Source organism: Taurulus bubalis (assembly GCF_910589615.1).
Source record: "Taurulus bubalis genome assembly, chromosome: 5".
In the NCBI taxonomy this organism is placed as follows: Eukaryota; Metazoa; Chordata; class Actinopteri; order Perciformes; family Cottidae; genus Taurulus; species Taurulus bubalis.
The window spans coordinates 28,757,209-28,781,208 of NC_136593.1; the positions used below are offsets into that span (position 1 = coordinate 28,757,209).

Genomic DNA, 24,000 nt, shown 5'->3' on the forward strand with positions numbered 1-24,000 from the left:
CTGGGTTAGGGTCTAGGACCAGGACCAGGTCCAGCCTGTGAGGACGTGCACATGGGAGGGACCGAGCCAAAGTGAGAGCCAGACTACCTCAGACCTCAGAGCTCTGTGGCTTTAGGAAGTGGAGGATGGGATGCGGTGTGAAGAGATGGATCAACAAAGATCCATGGAATAGCAGGAAATACTCAAGATGTGAGAGATGTAAGGATATAATGAAGGATGTATATTGGATGTGTTGGACACCTAAATGTGAGGTCTTCTACGCGTTCACATCTAAATCCTGAAACCTTTATAAGGCTGTTTAAGTTGGAGCTTGGGATAGAGCCGTCTTCAGAAGCCTTAAAGGTCAACCTGAGAATGCAACCATCTTCAAAAGGAAGAGCGAGATTTCATATCTGTTAGATCGTCCCAAAAAAAGAAAGGTTAGACAGCGAAGACGTCGGCGATAAAATGTTGTGTCATTTTCAAAGTGAGACAGCAACCACGGGGAATTTAAAAAGGTGCCAACTCTAAGAATTGCATTTCAGGAGAATAAACGTGTGAATGCAGTTCAGTCATTCAACAGTTCGGCTCGCCAGCAATGACACCAACAGGGATGGAAAGCAAGAGGTCTTATTGTCATGTTTGGCTTCTCAACCACCATCATTTATCAACGTCAGTCACATCCACCTCCTGCCACTCGAGTTGTGGACGTGTCGTTGCTATTCAGAGGACGGAGCCGGGTCTCGGCCACACCGCCATGCGCTCGATACAGACCCAAGCTTTCTTTTTCATTCATTTGACCTTTTACTCTCTCTTTCTGTCTCTTCTGTGTTTTCTCTCTCTTCACACTCACTCTGTCAATGATATGCCTGATTGAATCTGTATTAAACAAGTGCCTCAAAAAAGAGAAAAACTGCTTTGCCTTTAGTCTGCACTTTACTCTGACACTCACAATCTGAATTCATACAACACATGCTCACAAGAAAAGACTGACCCACATAGAAATACACAGTGTTCCCCTCAAAGAGCATCCCACTGGCAAATGGATCTTTTGAACCAGTTTAAAAAAGACTGATTGCTTTTATTGTGAGCCTTCTTGCTTTTATCGACCCTTTATCTACTTTGGAGCAGTATCAGTGCGTTCTGTCACGATAATAATGTGCAAATTGCATTCAGTCATTATTGTTTTTTTTTAATGGGGAAATTGGTTAAAATAAGCACTTTGTAGATAAGCGCCGGGTCTGAACACTGTTTGCAAAAGTATCAGCAGAAAGCAGAATGCATTTCAAAGAGCTGAATGCCAAAACTGATTTTAATACACTAATAACGGTGTAATCTTCCTATCAGAAAGTTCCAAAACACAGTGCACGCCTGCTGACTTGTAAATCCGCTCAATGAGCACGTCTCACTGATTCAGCTTCCTATCTGAAGACATGCAGATTACAACTCAGACGTTAACTGATTCTGGGTTCGGCTGAAAGGATTATTTGTCCCTTCACCTTTCTGCTCCCCGTCAGTGTCACTGCCAAAGCTTATCCCAGGTCTCACTCATTACCTGCTTTCCTCCTGTCATTTAGTTTTTTTAAGGGCAAGCAAGAACAAAATAAAAATATTTTAAAAAGGGAAAAGGAGCTCCTCAAGTACTCTGGCCAAGTGTGTTACTCAAAGGGAAAGAGTGATGACGTTAATAACAACACGATGGGAGTAGGTCTTGCCAAAGATTTCAGTTACAATGAATAGTAGGACAATATTGATATTTGTATAAAATATGTGGTTGCGCTGCTTGACATTTTTTAGCCGCCAAAGTTAATAAATACCGTTTAAAATACATTTAACCACTTTGAAAAGTTGTTTGAACAAATGAGACACGCACTCGCCACAGTCACCCACGCACTCGCCCACGCACTCGCCACGCAGTCGCCCACGCAGTGGCACACGCAGTCGCACACGCAGTCGCCCACGCACTCGCCACACAGTCGCCCACACAGTCGCCCACGCAGTCGCCCACACACTCGCCACACAGTCGCCACAGTCGCCCACGCAGTCGCCCACAGTCGCCACAGTCACCCACGCACTCGCCCACGCACTCGCCACACAGTCGCCCACACAGTCGCCCACGCAGTCGCCCACACACTCGCCACACAGTCGCCCACACAGTCGCCACAGTCGCCCACGCAGTCGCCCACACAGTCGCCACAGTCGCCCACGCAGTCGCCCACACAGTCGCCCACACAGTCGCCCACGCAGGCGCCACAGTCGCCCACGCAGTCGCCAACGCAGTCGCCAACGCAGTCGCCACACAGTCGACCAACGCAGCCGCCACACAGTCGCCAGTCGTCCACGCAGTCGCCACACAGTCGCCAACGCACTCGCCCACGCACTCGCCCACGCACTCGCCAACGCACTCGCCACACAGTCGCCACAGTTGCCCACGCAGTCGCCAACGCAGTCGCCCACACAGTCGCCCACGCACTCGCCACACAGTCGCCCACACGGTCGCCAACGCAGTCGCCCACGCACTCGCCACACAGTCGCCCACGCAGTCGGCCACGCAGTCCCCACACACTCGCCTTCGCACTCGCCACAGTCGCCCACACAGTCGCCACAGTCGCTCACGCAGTCGCCCAAGAACTTGCCACACAGTCGCCCACACAGTCGCCAACGCAGTCGCCAACGCAGTCGCCACACAGTCGCCCACGCAGTCGCCAACGCACTTGCCCACGCACTTGCCACACAGTCGCCACAGTCGCCACAGTCGCCCACGCAGTCGCCAACGCAGTCGCCCACACAGTCGCCCACACAGTCGCCCACGCAGTCGCCCACACAGTCGCCCACACAGTCGCCACAGTCGCCCACGCAGTCGCCCACACAGTCGCCCACACAGTCGCCCACACAGTCGCCCACGCAGACGCCACAGTCGCCCACGCAGTCGACAACGCAGTCGCCAACGCAGTCGCCACACAGTCGACCAACGCAGCCGCCACACAGTCGCCACAGTCGTCCACGCAGTCGCCACACAGTCGCCAACGCACTCGCCCACGCAGTCGCCCACGCACTTGCCACACAGTCGCCCACACAGTCGCCCACGCAGTCGCCCACGCAGTCCCCACGCACTCGCCTTCGCACTCGCCACAGTCGCCCACACAGTCGCCCACACAGTCGCCCACGCAGTCCCCACGCACTCGCCTTCGCACTCGCCACAGTCGCCCACACAGTCGCCCACACAGTCGCCACAGTCGCTCACGCACTCGCCCACGCACTCGCCACACAGTCGCCCACACAGTCGCCCAACGCAGCCGCCACACAGTCGCCCACACTGTCGCCCACGCACTCGGCCACTCTCCCCTCTCCCTGGGCCGTGTGTCGCCCCGGCCCACCTGCTTGGCTTGCTGGACGCAGGTCATGTACTGCCGGGCGAGGCCGGAGCAGCGCAGGGTCTGCTGTGGGTTCTCTCTGTAGCAATGCAGCACCTTGGCCTGCAGCTCGGTGCAGACGGACGCCGTCCGCCGAGGTCTGCACAGAAGATAAAACAAGATAATTCTTTATTTGTTCCGCAGTGAGGAAATTGCAGGATTACAGCAGCAGTGCACACCAGAGACACATAGTAAATTAAATACAAGTAATGTAAATAAACAGTAAAAACAGTCATAAACAGTCATAAACAGTCATAAAAACAGTAAAGAATCCACAATAGCAATCTTATATATACAGACGGAGAAACAGAGAGAGTCCAACACGGCCAGCTGACAGCGTCTTCATTTACTGAGTCACTCAAACCTCTTGGCTGCGGTTATGTCTGATTGGATTGCATCATTGCATGAATTGCTCAGTATTGACAAATATATCAACAAAGATTACTGATTGATAAGTGTTGATCACTGTTGATTTACTGTCAGATATGGAGCACTATTGTTTGGAAGCATGGAATACAGTAGCATGGAATCACATGCTTGATTAAAAAAGAAAAAAAAGAGAGACTGTCACATTTTCATCTTCCTTTTGAAATGCAATTTTCAGATGAATGCGTTTGGATGACACGTTATACCTTTTTATATTCTTCAACAGGGTAGTATATATTCTGTTAGATGTCTTCTCCATCGTGCTTATTATGATTACATTTTGAGATCAGACGTGGCCATAATAGAAGGAGCGTAACCAGTGACATGATCAGACATATTATAAACAGCCATGAAATGAAGATGGAGGTTGGAAAAAGAAAAGCAGAACTTCTTTCATGCTTAGTCACACACACACACACACACACCGTGAAGCTTTAAACACGTCAACCACTTTACTCTCTGGGGGAACCGGAGGTGCAGCACAAACCATCAGTTCAGTCTCTGACAGATGAAAAGATACAGCAGCTGTTTCTTTGAGGATTTCATTTGGCTTTAAACCCACAACTATTACCAAAAAGTCAATAATGTTTCCTGGGATTGCCAAATTGAAATTTCCAAATGTCAGATTTGTTGAAATGAAATCGATCCATGTGACTTTACTCCTCCACAGTGTGAGCAGCACTATCTGTGTGATGGCATTACATCTTATGAGGAGCAAAATAAAGGAGAATCGCTTGTTTATGGTTTGTTTTAGTTATAGTTGGAGAAGCTGAGTTAGTTTCAAAGGCGTCAAGCGGCAGCGTGTGGAGAGATGAATTATGCATCGACAAAGCAGCTTAGGAGTCAAACTTTCTCTTTTCTTTTTATCTCCCCAACGCATACAGTACATGTCGGTGCAGACAAAAGCACACACACACACACACACACACACACACACACACACACACGCACACACACACACACGCACGCACACACACGCACACACACACACACACACACAGAGAATGCTAATCCTACATGAGGGTAATCCTTGAGTGCTCTGTTGCTTGTAGTAATTTACCTGCTGTTGTGACAGAACTCGTAACGGGAAGGATTGGGATATGGATATGTGTACACACACACACACACACACACACACACACACACACACACACACACAACTTATTCACAGTGCTGCATCTCGTACAGCCTCTCATATGCTCACTCCACTAGCAACAGAATAGAGCACAACATATTAGTACAAAACAGAATACAGTATTAGAGTATAACAGAATAGAGTTTATACAATAAAACCGATTAGAACAGAACAAAATAGAACATAATATACCAGAATAGAATAGAATAAAACACAACAGAAGAGAAAAAACTGACAAAATAGAATTGAACATTAAATAGATCATATTGTCAATCAAATAACATCTTTTTCCCAGCTTTGCTTTCAAGGAATTATAGAATAACAAATTCAAATCTCATTTGTGACAGCTTTTATTAAGTTGAGATTGTTTTGTCAACTGCTGTTACCAAGGTCAATAACGAACTATATGTATATATATATATATATATATATATATATATATATATATATATATATATATATATATATATATATAGAGGTATAGAGGTCCTCTTCCTCTGTGTAGCTAGACAAGACCTCTTGGACACATTCATTATTATAGTCTTCTAATGAACTTCAAACTGTTATCCTGCAGAAACACTGAAAAAAAAGAACAATGAAAAAAGAACAAGAGACAGAAAGAGTAAGAATTAGAGTTTAATTAGACAAGGAGAAGCATGGCATCCTTTAACATGATGGGACATGCCTACTTATTTTGGGTAGCTGACCAGCTGACATTCACATATGCAATCATGCGTGCACACACACACACACACACACACACACACACACACACACACACACACACACACACACACACACACACACCTCAAAGCAATTACAGAATCATGCACATACGAATGAGCTCAGTCACTGACAAATGCACACACTGAATGTGTGTGTGAGTGTTTGCTTGTGTGAGATTAACTGTACATGCGAAACACTGTGGGAGAAGTTCCTCTGCATCGGTATGCATATTGTGTCGGCCAAGTGTGTGTGTGTGTGTAGTGAAGGGGAGAGCGACAGGATTAAATAAATCACTGGTGGAGAGAATATTCATGAAGAGAGGAGTGAATGCAACCTGAGACATGGCAGAGACTAATTAAATGATAAATAACGCTTGCAGCTCACAAACAGACTTCAGGACCACGGCTGTTGCGTCATGTTTGGCCAGCAGATCACTGACGAGGCGTTATCACGGTCTGTAGAGTTCACTAGTTGTTGTTAATAAGAGCGACAATCATATTACAGCAAGTGTGTGTGTGTTGGCTTGAGCTATTATTAAAATACTTAACAGCCTTATGATGGATATGAGTTGGAAAAGAGAGGATTTTCAGAGGTCAGCGCTTGAAAACAAAGAAGTTGTATTGTTGTCTGAGTCGTTGTGTTGGTCCGTTTAAAACCCGTCGCCAGGAGGATTCAATCACATGATTTAAATGATCCGATGCTGGATGTGCGGCTGCAGTCTGACAGCTGGCCGGCGTTCTGAATTACTGCCTAAGAGTCGCAGATAACGGCAACAATAACCCAAAGGTATTAACTCCAGCTCACATAGAAGAAGAAAAACTATTCCCAGTTCAACAAGAGGAACTTTCTGATACCAGGAGTGTTTTAATAATGGAATCTGAAGCAGAAAATTGCCTATGCTAATCTCCGCCAACTGCTTCGTTTGACAGAAATTAAAGGTGAGCTCTTATTAGAAAACATTAGCCGAACCGGCTAGTCCGATAGCCGCAAACAGCTTCCCGGCGCTTTGCATAACCGCGTGCACGAGCTGGGGCAGAAAGATTAGGTTCAAATTGTTAAAGTATTTCATTATTCTGCGTCTCACCTTGGCAGTGTGTGGTTTTCATGAAGACAGCTCGAGTTCTGAGTTGCTGCAAAGCGTGACATTAGGGAATAAAGCAATAAGAGGAAAAAGGATTGTACGGGCGTAGCATTTTATTATTCTCTCTGTGTCTACATGTGTGTGTGTGTGTGTGTGTGTGTGTGTGAGTTATTAATGCATGATGACAAGGATTTGGGTTCCTTTAAAGCAGCAGCCACAGCATTGTACTTTTGGATTTTAATATTTGGCTGAGTGGAGGCTGGATCAGAAGAGTCACAGAGAGGGAACACAGAGCCTGGTCTGTGGAGCTTTATGACACGAGGAGAACATCCACAACAATAACTTCCACAATCACATCACAACATGTTGGGAGTCGTAATAAATCACTTATGCTACCGTAATGATCCAACACTAAAGTCATGAGCTCATAATCTGAACAGGCACCAAAACGGGGACAAGTTCTACCATTTAAAGGGGAACCAGTCAGAAACAACGAAGACCTGGACAGGACAGAACGTAGGAACGTATGAACGTGGGATCGTGAGAACGTAGGAACGTAGGATAGGAACATGTGATCGTAGGATAGGAACATGTGATCGTAGGATAGGAACATGTGATCGTAGGAACGTGGGATCGTAAGAATGTAGGAGCGTAGGAACATGGGATCGTAGGATAGGAACATGTGATTGTAGGAACATGGGATCGTAGGATTGTAGGACGTGGGATCATAAGAACGTGGGAACGTAGGATCCTGGGAACATATGAACGTGGGATCATAAGAACGTGGGATAGGAACATGTGATCGTAGGATAGGAACATGTGATCGTAGGATAGGAACATGTGATCGTAGGATAGGAATATGTGATCGTAGGAACGTGGGATTGTAGGAACGTAGGAGCGTAGGAACATGGGATCGTAGGATTGTAGGACGTGGGATTGTAGGAACCTGGGAACGTGGGATCATAAGAACGTGGGAACGTAGGATCCTGGGAACATGTGATCGTAGGATAGGAACATGTGATCGTAGGATAGGAACATGTGATTGTAGGATAGGAACATGTGATCGTAGGATAGGAACGTGGGATCGTAGGATAGGAACGTGGGATCGTAGGATAGGAACGTGGGATCGTAGAAACGTGGGATCGTAGGAACCTAGGATAGGAACATGTGATCGTAGGAACATGGGATCGTAGGATTGTAGGACGTGGGATTGTAGGAACCTGGGAACATGGGATCATAAGAACGTGGGAACGTAGGATTGTAGGAACGTGGGATCATAAGAACGTGGGATCGTAGGAACCTGGGAACGTAGGAACGTGGGAACGTAGGAGTGTAGGACAGGGGATCGTAGGATTGTAGGAACGTGGGATCATAAGAATGTGGGAACGTAGGATCCTGGGAACGTAGGAACGTGGGATCATAAGAATGTGGGAACGTAGGATCCTGGGAACGTAGGAACGTGGGATCATAAGAACCTGAGAACATGGGATCATAAGAACGTGGGAACGTAGGAGTGTAGAACGTGGGATCGTAGGAACCTGGGAGCGCAGAAACGTGGGATCGTGGGAACCTGGACGTAGAAACGTAGGAACGTGGGACCGTAGGAGAAGGATCCGCTCTGAGAGCCCGGCTGATTGATCCCCACCAAACTTTCTCTGTGGGCGTACAGGCAGAGCGATGCGAGGGGATAAGGAGTGTTTCATTAAAACAGGCGACACGTGGGAACACGATAAGAGGCGTGTGTCACGCGTGTCATCTCATCGCTGACAGCTTTTCAATCAGAGACCTCGCGGTTGGACGACTCGCTCCAGTCGGGGTGATGTGGGTGAGACGAGCTCTCTGAGCCGTTTCACGGCTATCGCCTCCCATCGCCTCCCTTTATCATCCACTAGTCCTATTCCACTCTTTTCACTTTTAAGGTCCTTTTTTGACAAACAACTTTACTTTTCTTTGGAAAAAACACTGTATCGGTCAAATCTGTGCAACAAAGAAGATTAGTAATCTGTTATAATCAGGGTTCAGACTTTTCCATGACTGTAAACCAAATGTCCATGACCAAACACTAAGTGAAATCTGGGTGTAAACATGAAAAAGTGAGAAAATTAATAAGGCAATAGTTTGATTAAAAGAATAAACATTTACATAGATGCCTGTATGTATGCCTGTAAATGAACGACATGAACACATGAATATAACACATTTACATGACTTTTCCAAAACCTTTGGGATTTTATTTTTTTCAAGGACTTTTCCAAGCCTGGAAATAACCATTTTAAAACTCCATGACTTTTCCAGGTTTTCCATGACCGTAATAATAACTGTATTTCATAAAACCTGCTGGTATTCTCCTGTATTTTAAATGCTGGTCCTGTGTGTTACTGTATAAGAGAGGTCATGTTATTATTCATCTATTATTGTATTGACTTGATGAATGCGTATGTTTCTATTAGTGCCCTGCTAGCCTCACTATATATGCATCATATTCTACTGTATTTCAAATGTTGTTCTATTATGCATCTATTATTACATTGACTTGATGAAAGCGTGGTAGCCTCATTGGTAAAGGTGCTACATGTGAGATTCCTGTGGGACGGGGAGCTTTCTCAACAGCCAATCAGTTCACATCTAATCCAAAGTAAACAACCCAAAATGAAGGGTTGTGTGTGTGTAAGTGACTGCAGCCTTCTGTCTTAATGGTAAATCGTTGCTGGACCAGTTGCTGCAGACAGGTCTCGTCTCCTGTGATGACGAGGAGTCGACTACCTGGTGCGCCACAGAGATCCGTACAGTTGGCTACCTGACGGCTTCACTAATTGGACACGCTCCCCACACACACAAACACACACAAGAAGAGACACACACACAGGATAAAGTAGATAGAACACACACATGAAAGAAGGCTTTTAACCACACACTGTCAGCAGACATCCACCTGAGGTTCACTCAGGTTCTGTCTTTGCCAACGCTTCGAGGGTAACAAGTTTTCTTTTTAAGAGGATTAATGTATTTTTTTTTAGATTATAAAGTACGCTAAGCTGCAATGTTGTGGGTCTCTCAGGTGAGGTACTTCTGTGGAATCTGGGTAGTCTGATACCCCGAGGCCAGGCTAATGGATAAACTTCTCTCAAATGTCCCATGTAGTTGGGCAAGGAGAGTAGAAAATAGCTTGAGATAACATCTGACCACTCAGCGTGACCCACTAGAGGATGATGCTTCAGAGAGGGACCTGACCAGTGGAGGAAGAGGAAGACAGAAACCCAGCAGGCTTTCAGCTTCAACCTTTACACTCAAAAGAATCACAGCCAGGAATTAGCAGCCAAAGTATTGTACAACTGTTCATAAAGGACTGGAAACGACTAAAAGGAAGTTGTAAAGGTGGTTTCCATTAAAACTAATTGAAAAGCACTGCACCTGAAAGGCCATTGGGAGTTAGCAGTAGCTTTAAATGCTGTGATACATTGCATTGAATAATTGTTGTGCAACTCTATGCATTATGTATTTGTCCCGATCAAATGAAGATGAAATGCATAAATAGATGTCTTCCTCTGCTGTTCCCCATGGTGAATCCACTGACCTGCACCTCTTCATGCAGACAAAGCCATTAGTCATCAACGTCTTCCTTCAGTGCTGAAAACCCTCATCAGCTTCTCTCTGAATAATGTGCTGCAGTCTGGTCTCCTCCATTGCTTCCCTTAAAATACGCAAATGTTTTTAAGCAATTCCTTCTGCAATGATCTCTCCGTAGTTACAGGATTATAGAGTCCTGACTCTTTCCCTCTTTATTTCGGTACCTGTCATTTTGTTGTTGTCGTTAAGGCGTTCTGTGCCAATCCAACCAAACTACTTTAAAATCACTCCTCTTCATCCTCACACCAACAGAACAGATAGAAGTTCCAAGAAGAAGATGCTCAGGGCAGTAAATAAAAAGGAGAAACAATGACAACCATGGGCAGAGGAATAACAAGTGTGGTTGAGATAGAAGAAATGTGCAATAATTAAGAAGATAAGACAATAAGAGAGAGACTGGAGACAGAGGAATACAGAGGCATCCTCTCGCTGCATGAGGTGTTGCCGTGTCCTCTCCTCTTGGGCAGATAGAATAATTACGAGTGGTCAGCGTAGTGTGAAACGACAGCGTGACCGCGGCACAATGAAGCGCTGCCCGAACGCTGACAGAACACGGCGAGCGCGCGGCGGCTGGAATACAAAGTGAGGCTGCGTGTGCGGCGGAGATAGACGAGGAAACGGGGGAGAGATGTTGTATGCGCGCAAAAATAATGAGCAACACAATGTGGCAGGACAAAATGTGCTTCTTTTGGAAAACTGGTGCAGAGTTGATCTCGAACCTCTTCCATGCAGCCAGGACAATAGCAGATCCCTGCTAATGTAATCATTTGGACAAAATGTTGGGACTTGAATTGTATGCTGTTAAATTCAACGGACCAGGTGCAAGAAGATGGCAGAGGTTACTACCCATCATGCAGTGCAACGCGGGCAGAAAGACCAAGCAGCTACTTTTTCCTCTTGCTGTTTCCAGGAGAGAACCAGACTGTGAGCTGACACGACAATGCTGACGCTCTAATGCATTCATATCTACCTCTAGGACAGCTTTATACACTTCCTTTGTTTGCAGGTTTAAAGAATAAAGAGAGTCCTTTGAGAAGGTTGCTTGATTCCCAAAGCCAAATAATGCAAAGTAACAAACTAATGCTGCTAAACTGTTAACCGACACTATACATTTCTGCAAACATTTTTTGTGTGTTTTATTCATTATTATAATTGTTTTCATAATACAAGTACTGGACCTCCTGATCCACACTCCACACCAGTAGGTGGCGGTAATGCACCAATTAGTTGTAATAACTATCGGCACCGAGCGCCGCAGAACCGGAACACACGTGAACGTTCCCGTTGTGCGTTGACGTCGAGGGGACATTTGGGACGGTGTAGTTTTGGTGCGTTTGGGCATCTTGTACCCAGTCGAGTGGTTCTCAAGTTGTTTGTTTGCAGCGTTTGGGTCAATTAAAATATAAATGCAAAACTTTCCAATTAACCGCAAAATGAAATTATTACTGTTCCGCAGGGAGATTGAACATTTCTCTGTTGTGTTTTTATGTTCCTGGTGAATCTCATTAGACTTGATTCAAGTTACACTGCTGGAGCTCCTCCATTAACTGTGACTTTACAGGTTTCATTTACACTGAAACTTAGCTTTTAATAGTGAACGGAAAGAAAAAAAGCAAAGGCTTTATCTGTTAATGGGAACTAAAAGACATGAAAAAAGATAGGTCTGAATTTCTAAGCTTTTTTTGCAGTAATCATTGTGATGCACGCGGGAAAAGAAGGAAATGAACGGCTCAGACTCTTCTGCTCTGTCCTTCCAAAACAAGGGGTAAGAATGGGCGTAAATTGTCCAGACCCTCATGCTCAGGTAGAACCCGTGTGGCGGCGCTTCACTGTTAAATGAACCTGACGAGCTTTCTGACTGAACTTCTTCCGTTGGGAACCAGCAGCATGGGGCCATTTAAATGCCAAGGCGTCCATGATCTCGTGCCATGATTACCAAGCTGCTCGTGGCTACAAGACAAATGATTATATTGACATGCATCATAGTAAAAAGTAATAAGAACGGCAGTGGTGTTACAGTCAGCATCATAAAACACATGGGAGAGTCGCATCATGCCATCAGGATGGATCTGTTCTTTACAAACCAGACATAACACCCAGAATGCATACTGCAAACCAGCTCATCACACAATTCAAGCCCGTCTCTCCGAGCATTAAGAACAAACCACTGAGACAATGATACTCTCGTATATTTCAGTCTAATTTTGAAGAAGAAAAAGGAAAGAGATAAAAATAGAGAAAGAAAGCAAAAGACTGAACAGAAACTAAAAATAAAGACTAAATAAGCAGTGAGTGTTAATGATCTGCATTATCCATGAGGCTATTCTTAGACATTAATTAAAAAAAACAACAACATGTTCATAGGGGTCAACATATACAGCACTATATTTGGAGAGTTGGTGATATAGATGAAAGTACTGCCAAAAGAATGATTGAATATGTAGGTAGTGACGAAAATTACATGACAAAAAATATGTTTTATTATTAGTTTGAAATATTTGATTCAACAGATCAAAATCCTAAATGTATATATTATGTTCTTAAGTATTTAAACTCTAAGCAGTGACCGCTGTCAGAATTGTGTTACACTATGAGAGTCAAGAAGTGCTAATAGTAGACCATCACTCAGCCTCACCACCATGTGTGGAAGTGAATGTTTGACCTGCCAGACAGAACTGAGGGAGCCTTCACACCCAGGGCTCTGAACACATCACCTTCTGGGACTGGAGCTGCTCTCTCTGTCCTCCATGAGGCGTCATACGATGTCTGCCTCACATCTAGACTCAACACCCTCAACTAATACACTACCTAAGCCTCAATAGGCTCGTTCACATACAGCAGTCTGAGGCAGGAAGCAGCAACCAGGTAATGACTTTATGAACGTTCATCCCACAGAGCGAGGAGTTCACAGTATTTACCGGATGGAGGCCTCAGCTTCAGCTGCTGCCTCGCTGTACTGCTCTGCCGTCTGCTGGTAGCTGTCCAGGTTCTGGAGGCAGAGACAAAGAAAGATCATCAGTGGGAGATACAGCTCTTCACTTTACACAGTGTTCATACTCATCCTGACCAGTGGGTTTCATGACTTTTCCATGACTTTAAACCAAATGTCCATTACAAACATTTAGTGAAGTCTGGGTGTAAACAGTAAAAAGTGAGTAAATGTAGTATTTAAACTAACAATGAGAATACAAAGCATACAGTAAACCTTAAATGACACAAATGAATGAAACAATAGTTTGATTAAAAGAATAAACATTTATATAGATGCCTGTATGTATGCCTGCTTATATTTTGAGTCTTTCTTTTAAAAGCATATTCATTATTTCAAACTCAGCATAAATGAACGTCATGAACACATGAATATAACACATTTACATGACTTTTACTACACTTTTGGCATTTCTTTTTTTTCAAGGACTTTTCCAGGCCTGGAAATAACCATTTTAAAATTCCATGACTTTTCCAGGTTCTCCATGACCGTATGAACCCTGTTTACACACTAACATCGAGTGGGCTTTTACATACGACTTTAACATTATGACATTTTTACATCACATCATTGCAAAACACAAAAAAACATAATTGTCTTAAGAACCCCAGAGCGCCTCTTCGTCGATCTCCCAATCCCAACCAGTCCAAATATGCCTCTGGTGTGATACAGCAAAGAACAACAGCACATCCTGGCCTTACAAGTCAATTATTCAGTTTATGACACAATTCCACAATAGATATTAGCATAAACCATAAATATGACTTGAAGGGACTCGAGAGTGACTTCGGAGAGCACCCCTATTTTGGAAAATATGACTTTTCATATCGATAGCATGAAGCTACACAGGATTACCATACAGTTTTTTAATCATTAGAGCTACTGAATCCACCAATAACCAAATCCGCTGGGTAACCAACCAAAGCCAAGATACGCACAACATTGCCATTTATGTCCAGCAAAAAAAAAAAAAAAAATTGACTGAAATAAGATTCGTCTGGCCTTGTTTGGACTCTATAGATCCTCTCAGTCTGCTGCACACTGAGTGAAGCGAGGACCGTTCAGGGACCAGGGAGGGAGTGGGAATCTTTAGTATTGGCCGAGTTGACACGATCGCTCGAAAATCCTGAACGAAAATAATTATAAAAAATACTTAACTTCACTCAATCAAAGCCAAACTTTCCCTAAAATATAGAGCTATGTTATATATTAAATTCAGGGGCCTTCACGTACCCCCGTTTGAGAACCAGTGGTGCCCGTGTTCACTCTCCTGCACTGCACGAATAAGGAGTTTCAGAAGATGCATAACGTGCAGAGTCTCCAGCCACAGCACTGAGGATGTGTTTAAAATCATCAGCACTTCCAGTCACTGTGTCAGAACATATTAAATACGTGCAGTTTGTCTAGAATACCCCAAACACGAGGCGAATCTCTTCACTGCGCAGTAATCACCATCTTAAACCAATAACCAGAGCGCTTACGCTTTTACTTAATTATTCCCCATATTCCCAATAGATGGGGTGATAGGAGAGAAAGATAATTGAAGTGACTGAGCAGGAAAAGAGATGGGATCAAACACAACCCTCCTCCACAACGCCCGGCCCTTCACTCCTCCAGAGCCCCGAGTCATTTTCATATCTCGTTATTTCACGCTGATCCGCAGACATGCTTCTGCTGCTCTGAATGTCTGCTGCTGGAAAAGATCACGTAATGTCATATCCATCTTCCCCTTAATCCTATCTGCTACTGTGCACTACAATGTAATAATCTGCCCCTCAATCCTGTTCTTTACACAGAAGACAGTGAGGGAGTCTCGTGTGGAGGAGGAGAACCCAATCAGTCCTGTTTCAGTGTCCACCCACTGAGACTGCTGCAAATTCATTATTATTAATTATTTATTGCTTCCGTCAGAGGATATACAAAAACCTATCTCATCCGTACTTTGCCATGTTTGATGCTTTGATTCTTAATTCTGCCTAAAAACCTCTGTTTGGCTCGGAAACCGACATATTAGTACAACACCTATTTAAATCAATAAAAAAAACATTGTGGCAGAACTATACAGAATACAGAAATACATGGATGTGTCCAATGTGTACATTTCTTATGTCATCTGAATTTGTGTCCCAATTCACAATTCCACACATTGCGAGGTAAAAGATGTCCTCCCTGCCAGGTGTGTTTTCTGGCTGTTACATTGGATTTTCGGGGACAGGACCAGGATGTTACTCCTCTTGCTGCTAAGTCTCCCAATTGCAAAGACGTGGTCTCGGTTTAAAAACCACGCCTTGGCTGCAGCTCTGAAGAGATGAAGCGCACTTCATCCAATCATCGTGCACCTTTGAAATAAAAGACAGTTCCAGACCTCCGAACCTCCGCCCGCGTGGTTTATTAATCTGCTCAGCATTAATCAACTGAGCATTACCAAATAAGACATGACCAAAAAAAAAAACGTATACTTGAAATCAAGTCCTGGATTTTTAAACATTAAAGAGAGTGAGTCTCCCTTCCTCCTGAAGAAGAGTTAGCTGATACCGGTTTGGCTCTTATGTGAGAAGAAGTTAACCACATTTTAGCGTCTTAGCCTTCAGCCTCAGGTCAAGGCTCAGTGGGAACACTCGACAGAGGAAAGCTGAGCTGAAGCTTGAAAGTGTGTTTGCCTTGTGGGACATCCAGTGTTGGAGATAGATAACAAGAAAAAAAGGCTCCACAGGGGCTTAAACCCACGAGGGCCTCGGATTATGCAGGACATCGAGAGTAGAGCAAGAAGATGGTTTAAAGGTATGTGGACTTCTCACCGATGAGGCTAAGGCTCTACGTTGTGGGTTTGGGGGTCATATAGCTCCCCCCAATTAGGAATGTGTTAGCATGGTGGGAAGCCAATGAGGGATCTGCTCTATTCCAGCTGTTACTTACCACCCTTTTCCTAGTTTACACCCTTCCAAGGCCAAGAGCGAGTTAGCAGAGGGGGGAGAACGTAGTTAGCGGAGAGGAGAGGAAAGAACATAGTAAACGGAGAGGAGAGAACGTAGTTAGTGGAGAAGAGATAATGTAGTTAGCAGAGAGGAGAGGAAAGAACATAGTAAACGGAGAGGAGAGAACGTAGTTAGCGGATCGTAGAGAACTTAGTTAGCGGAGAAGAGATAATGTAGTTAGCAGAGAGGAGATGAAAGAACATAGTTAGCTGAGAGGAGAGAACATAGTTAGCAGAGAGGAGAGAACATAGTTAGCAGAGAGGAGAGAACGTAGTTAGCAGAGAGGAGAGAACGCAGTTAGCTGAGAGGAGAGAACGTAGTTAGCGGAGAGGAGAGAACATAGTTAGCGGAGAGGAGAGAACATAGTTAGCGGAGAGGAGAGAACATAGTTAGCTGAGAGGAGAGAACGTAGTTAGCGAAGAGAAGAGAACATAGTTAGCTGAGAGGAGAGAACGCAGATAGCTGAGAGGAGAGAACGTAGTTAGCGAAGAGAAGAGAACGTAGTTAGCGAAGAGAAGAGAACATAGTTAGCTGAGAGGAGAGAACGCAGTTAGCTGAGAGGAGAGAACGTAGTTAGCGGAGAGGAGAGAACATAGCTAGCGGAGAGGAGAGAACATAGTTAGCTGAGAGGAGAGAACGTAGTTAGCGAAGAGAAGAGAACATAGTTAGCTGAGAGGAGAGAACGTAGTTAGCTGAGAGGAGAGAACGTAGTTAGCTGAGAGGAGAGAACGTAGTTAGCTGAGAGGAGAGAACGTAGTTAGCTGAGAGGAGAGAATATAGTTAGCTGAGAGGAGAGAACGTAGTTAGCTGAGAGGAGAGAACGTAGTTAGCTGAGAGGAGAGAACGTAGTTAGCTGAGAGGAGAGAACGTAGTTAGCGGAGAGGAGAGAACATAGTTAGCTGAGAGGAGAGAACGTAGTTAGCGGAGAGGAGAGAACATAGTTAGCAAAGAGGAGAGAACATAGTTAGCTGAGAGGAGAGAACATAGTTAGCTGAGAGGAGAGAACATAGTTAGCTGAGAGGAGAGAACGTAGTTAGCTGAGAGGAGAGAACGTAGTTAGCTGAGAGGAGAGAACATAGTTAGCGGAGAGGAGAGAACATAGTTAGCTGAGAGGAGAGAACGTAGTTAGCTGAGAGGAGAGAACATAGTTAGCTGAGAGGAGAGAACGTAGTTAGCGGAGAGGAGAGAACATAGTTAGCAAAGAGGAGAGAACATAGTTAGCGGAGACGAGAGAACATAGTTAGCGGAGAGGAGAGAACATAGTTAGCGGAGAGGAGAGAACATAGTTAGCAAAGAGGAGAGAACATAGCTAGCTGAGAGGAGAGAATGTAGTTAGCGGAGAGGAGAGAACATAGTTAGCGGAGGAGAGAAAAAGACAAAAAATACGAAGCAGTCCTCTCAGCCATCCTGTAGCGGCTGAGAGCGTTTATATATATATATATATATATATATATATATATATATATATATATATATATATACACACTCATACCTTAGGTAACAGATGATCTACTCCATACCCTATTGGTATGCAGCTCTCATCCATGAAAACTATAAAATTATAGAATTTCTGGATGCATTACCAAATGTTTAAGTGGTAAAATTGCCAGGACTGCTTGAAATCCGTTCTTTTCAAAGATAACATTCTATTCGAGATTAGAATCCCACAGTTTGGGGCCTCCTTCTGTTCTGCCCAATTAATCTCACACAAACGCACACTAACTGTTAACTATTCTTTTATCCGTGAATATGCACAAAGTGGTTAGTTTGATCGTGACGGGGGAGATGCTATGTCTCGGTGATTCAACAAAGTAATACGGGGAACATGAGGAGACATGAGCTGCAAATTAGAGAGTTTGGGCTATAGCGTACCCAGTGGAGAGGCTGTGTGTGTGTGTGTGTGTGTGTGTGTGTGTGTGTGTGTGTGTGACAGAACAGACCCAGAGCAACAGCCCCACTCAGCTCTCATGACACCAGAGGAGTGGCAGCACTATCACTGGCACACATGCTGAGCTCTTCCCAGTCATGTTGCACCCATGGGGACAAAAGCCCAACGTGGAGAGACAGAAACGGGGGGCGATATCTGCAGGTTTTTGGGGGTGTTGGAAAAACTCATGGCGGGGATTAGTGTGGGTGCATGCGTGCTGTGGATGTGTGTGTGTGTGTGTGTAAGCCTGCATACATGCAGGTGTGTGACTAAATCTGTGTTTGTATATGAATGCTTGTGTTCAGATGATCCTCGCATGCACACTTGTCTGAACGCCCTCCAGCAGCTGTGGATGGAGACGGGCTGATGTCAGGATTGTGAGGGAGGAGGCGTTTCACGCTCCACGCTCGGTCGAAGGAGGATTAATTTCCTCTTTTTTCTTTCGGAGGCAGCAGACGACTGGGGGGAGCGGGATTAAAAGAGGTGAATTTTAAACTGAGGCTTGTTTACAGAGTCACAGGATGTGTTGCCACAGGGAGACAGATAGACTCCACCTGTACACTGGGAAGAGATTAGGGAGGCAAATACACTGGAGAGGATTGGGAGTGAGGAGAAGTTGAGGATGCACTGGTGTGTCTTCTAGTGTGCGTGGAAGAAGGGAAATGCAAAGTTGTGCAGTGGATTGGTCGCTCTATCACAATTACTTCTGAAGTGACAGCATGCACACACACCCGTCACAATACACACACACACACCCGTCACAATACACACACACACACACACACATTGTGTCAGCAGTGGATTCTAACAACATCCACAGCCTTTCCACAAACACAATAGTCTGTTATCGCCATTCATCCCTTAAGCAAACTGGACACTAGAGAGACACACACACACACATTCACACTCTCTCTCTCTTGCACACACACACACCTACACGCACGCACCTACACACACACACACCTATGCGCACACATTCAACTCTCTCTCTCTCTCTCACACACACCTATGCGCACACCTACACACACACACACCTATGCGCACACATTCACACTCTCTCTCACACACACACCTACACGCGCGCACACACGCACGCACGCACACACACACACACTCACGCACATGCACCTACGCGCACACCTACACACACACACACCTACGCGCACACATTCACACTCTCTCTCTCTCTCTCACACACACACACCTACACGCACACGCACACACACACGCACACACACACACGAACGGACACACACACACACACACACACGAACGGACACACACACACATACACGAACGGACACACACACACGGACACACACACACACACACACACACACACACACACACACACATTAGCTGTCAGAAGGGGCTGCTGCTAAGCTCAAGTAAAATGTTGATTCAGGGAAAGATCACACACCAATTACCAGCGGATTCTCCTTGTAATCTCGCTGCTGTTGCCTTTGGCTTAAATCTCCGTGTCAGATCATCAACACATGAGAGTCTGCTTGTGCTTTTAATGTTCCCCAACAATACAGGAGTACAACAGAGCTGTGAGAGTACCTCAGAGACAATTCAGCATTTAAGTGGCCGTTTATTTGAGCCCAACTGGTATTTGCCACAGGTATGGGAGTGTGAAAGCACAGGAAAGGAAAGGGGGCATGAAAGGAGGGCTGGATGAATGGAGCGCCAGATTGGAAAATGAAGGAAGAGAAGGAGGGAGACGGGCGGCTCAGGATAGAGCGTTTAATGCACAGTCCATATAGCCTCTTTATCTGCTGCTCTCACTCCCTCTCTTTCTCACTCCCTCATCCGCATGCAGGTCAGCTGCGAGCGAGCGAGGGGTGAAAAAGAGCGATAGAAAAAGCGACTGCGGCAGAGAGAGATAGAGCATCCTCCACTCTTCTGCCAATCAGTCTCTTCTGTCGAGCGTCGCTGTGCAGGGGCCTCCGTTGAACGTGGCGGGGTAAAGGGTTCTCAGAGGCCTAAAGGAGGCGAGGAGATAAGGTCCCTCGTCCGGGGGAGGGAGGGAGAGACGGGGAGGGATGGAGGGGGAGTCCAAAAGAGAGTCTCCTGAATATATGTGATATATAATACTGGAGGGAGGCTTCATACACATCCTGACCAATGGAGTTCATGACTTTTCCATGACTTTAATGAATGAGACAATAGTTTGATTAAAAGAATAAACATTTATATAGATGCCTGTATGTATGCCTGCTTATATTTTGAGTCTTTCTTTTAAAAGCATATTCATTATTTCAAACTCAGCGTAAATGAACGACATGAACACATGAATATAACACATTTACATGACTTTTACTACACTTTTTTTCAATGACTTTTCCAGGCCTGGAAATAACCATTTTAACCAATGCACCAGGTTTTTCACCTTCATGCATATGCTGTTTTCAGTTATTATGCATCCTTAATAGAGACATATTCCCATGACATCTTACTTTTGGTGGTGTATTTCTGTTGGTCTGATAGTTTCCTTCCCTTCTTGACTTCACACCTCTATAATTTCCCTCTCCGTTCCTTCCTAAAAGCATCACACACCAGTGCCGACCTCGCTCCTCACAAAGTCCAGCAAAACATTCATCAAACCACTGTGCTTGTGGCTTTTACAGGGTGCAGAATATCAACGGCACATTAGCGCTTCGATGGAGGAACACAGGTCATAATTTCTTAAAAGCGCCCAATAAACGTGTTTTTATTTTGAGAAAGACCACAGGGCTAAAGGACAGAGTGATGAGGAAACCACAGAACATTTGATTAGACTGCTGCTGCAGTCATGACTCATACGCCTGCTGAACATTTCACTTCATTTCCATTTTGACTTTGGCATGTGGGCTTGACATTTCCAAGATAGGAAAGAGTGTCTTGTGTCTCAACACGATGTTCCTCCCCAGGGAGAGGGAGGAACATGTCATGTTAGGACTTGTTATGATATTCCTGATGTGTGACGCCTGCAGGACGTTTTATCTAAAAGTGCTAAGTACTACTCTCTAAATTAAAAAGAATGATTTGATCAAACGCCTTGGAAGGCAACTCATGGACACGTGAGGAACCATGTTTCCTTTTCATGGTGGAAGTGTTTAGAAGATGGAAAATGGTTCGTACCTTTTTCTCCAGTATTTCCAGTTGCTCTTTGTAGAAGCTGGATATGGCGGCCAGCTCCTTCTCTTTCCTGCCCAGTTGTTTTGCCTGAGAAAGGGAAAGTAGACGACAAAAGAAAGAAGAAAGAGGATGAATATGACTGCTTTATAAAAGAAGAAGACATGGCAGATGATGAAGAACAGCTGTTGTCGAGGTTGTTTATATTGACACGTGATCATTTACCACACTAATATGACCTGTGAAGGCAAAAAGGGAAGAATAGAAAATCTATCCAGGGACTAATAGCATGTTTTATTTGACATTGCTGTTAAGAGGCTAGAATGACTTTCCCTTAACAGCAATGTCAAAGAAAAAAATGTATTAGTAGCTTTACACAAAAGGTACGGTGAAAGGCCTAACACATCTCACACACACACACACACACACACACACACGCACACACACACACACACACACAGGAAATGCCGAAGGGAGGAAGTAGAAATGACAACCTGTTGTTCTCAGGGCGCAACAGAAGAATGACACATCCCACCTTTATAAACTATAATTCTACTTTATATTCTAGTAAAAAGTAACTTCATCAGCAGATGCAAGCTGAGCTAAAAGTGGAATATGATCCATCTGTTCTGCAGCAGAGAGCAAACAACTGTTTTCCAAAAACAGCTTAACAGCACACATGTTTAAAAAAGCTTTATATCCCTCCAGACTGTCATAGCATGAACTGAACTTAATACATCCACTACTCTTTGGATATATCACAAGTAATATAAACACAAAATGGGGTCCAGAACTTACAAAGCTAATCAGGCGGCATGTGAGTGAGGCGGCGGCGCTGGCGTGAGGAGGAGGAGGAGGAGGAGGAAGGCTTTAAGAGGCCGCAGAGCTTTGACAGGCAGCAAGAGGGCAGAGCGGCTGGAGGAAGAGCCACAGGTCGGCCATGAGGAGCAGCATGCAAGCACAGGTAGAGCAGACGCACTGAAGACACGCTGCCAGGAGGTCAAGCAACAGATTCATGTTTTAGGATAGATTGACCAGAAGACAGAGCACGAGTGACACAATGTGGACACTTTGTTGTACCGACACGAGGCCTCGCAGTGTGTCAATGTGCTTACACATCCCAATACAAGTGGAATGAAATGGTTCTTATGTATCAAAATAACAGCATAAACAGAATTAGAAAAGGATTAATACGGAGCTGCTGCAGGGCTGTAAACAGGACATAACAGAGATATGGTGAAAGGAGATGGGCATGATCCAGAACGGCCTCAGCTGCTGATCGGGTGTCAGCAGACAATGGAGAGAGATGGTTCGCTTCTGCCGTCATCAGGATGAGCCAGAAGGGTGAGTGAAGTGTAACGAGTCGGCCATCTTGCTTCTTCCTCCTCTCTGTTGAGTTGCTCATGCAGCACCAATCAGGCCGGGGAAGGGGAACGTCACCCAGAGCGAGACACAATCCCGGCAGTAACATGGGAGGTGTTTGCAGCGCAGTGGACGCACCTTAAAGGTATTAAAGTCCAGGAGTCAGAACATCTCGTCACCATGCAGTCAACTCAATGTCTTTTCCTGTCATGAATCACAAATCCATCAATTTATCTCTTTCTAGACTCAGGGTTCAGACACATTCTGACCAATGGTTTCCATGACTTTAACCCAAATTTCATGACTTTTTCATGACTTTAAACCAGATTTCCATGACCAAACATTTAGTGAAATCTGGGTGTAAAAAGTGAGTAAATGTAGTATTTAAACTAACAATGAGAACACAAAGCATACAGTAAACCTTAAATGACTCAAATGAATGAGACAATAGTTTGATTAAAAGAATAAACATTTATATAGATGCCTGTATGTATGCCTGCTTATATTCTGAGTCTTTCTTTTAAAAGCATATTCATTATTTCAAACTCAGCGTAAATGAACGACATGAACACATGAATATAACACATTTACATGACTTTTACTAAACTTTGGGGATTTTATTTTTTTCAAGGACTTTTCCAGGCCTGGAAATAACCATTTTAAAACTCCATGACTCTTCCAGGTTTTCCATGACCGTAAGAACCCTGTGGACTATTCAATCCGAATAAAACATAAAAGCAATGATCACACACGCTGTGGTCGGTCACAGAGTGGGCTATGACATGTGAGACATTAAAACATTCCACACACTGCACATAAATCCACAAACTCAAACTGCGTTGACTGGCAGCTCACTGAATGAATCCCTGCGGCCGGGTTGGTCATGCTGAGCAGAGTGAGCAGCAGTTCAGAGGACTTCAGCACAATGTGCATCCCATCCAGGGATAAATGCACAAAGGGGTCGGCAGCATGTACATGGAGAACACAGGAGGGCTGGATCCTCTCAGGATGAACATATGTGGTGCAGGAGCACAGGGACGCCGGCAGAAAAAAGGCAGCAATGGGGCATAGATGGATGTGTGATGGAAATAGTGTGTATTTTACACACACACACACACACACACACACACACACACACACACACACACACACACACACACACACACACACACACACACACACACACACAGTACAGTGTGCTATGCCGTGGTGTAATGTTGACAGATTGCTATACCCGAGTTGT

The 24,000-nt window shown here is 44.8% G+C and overlaps 1 protein-coding gene across 1 annotated transcript in view; it reads right to left on the bottom strand.

The window, feature by feature from the left end:
- Window positions 1-24,000, bottom strand: part of chchd6b (coiled-coil-helix-coiled-coil-helix domain containing 6b) — a 56,667-nt gene that overhangs the window by 16,115 nt on the left and 16,552 nt on the right. The window contains exons 5-7 of the mRNA XM_079217820.1: window positions 21,402-21,485; window positions 13,306-13,376; window positions 3,357-3,492 (exon numbers count right to left, since the gene is read on the bottom strand). Coding sequence (XP_079073946.1) covers window positions 3,357-3,492; window positions 13,306-13,376; window positions 21,402-21,485 — 291 coding nt within the window. The remainder of the gene's footprint in view (window positions 1-3,356; window positions 3,493-13,305; window positions 13,377-21,401; window positions 21,486-24,000) is intronic.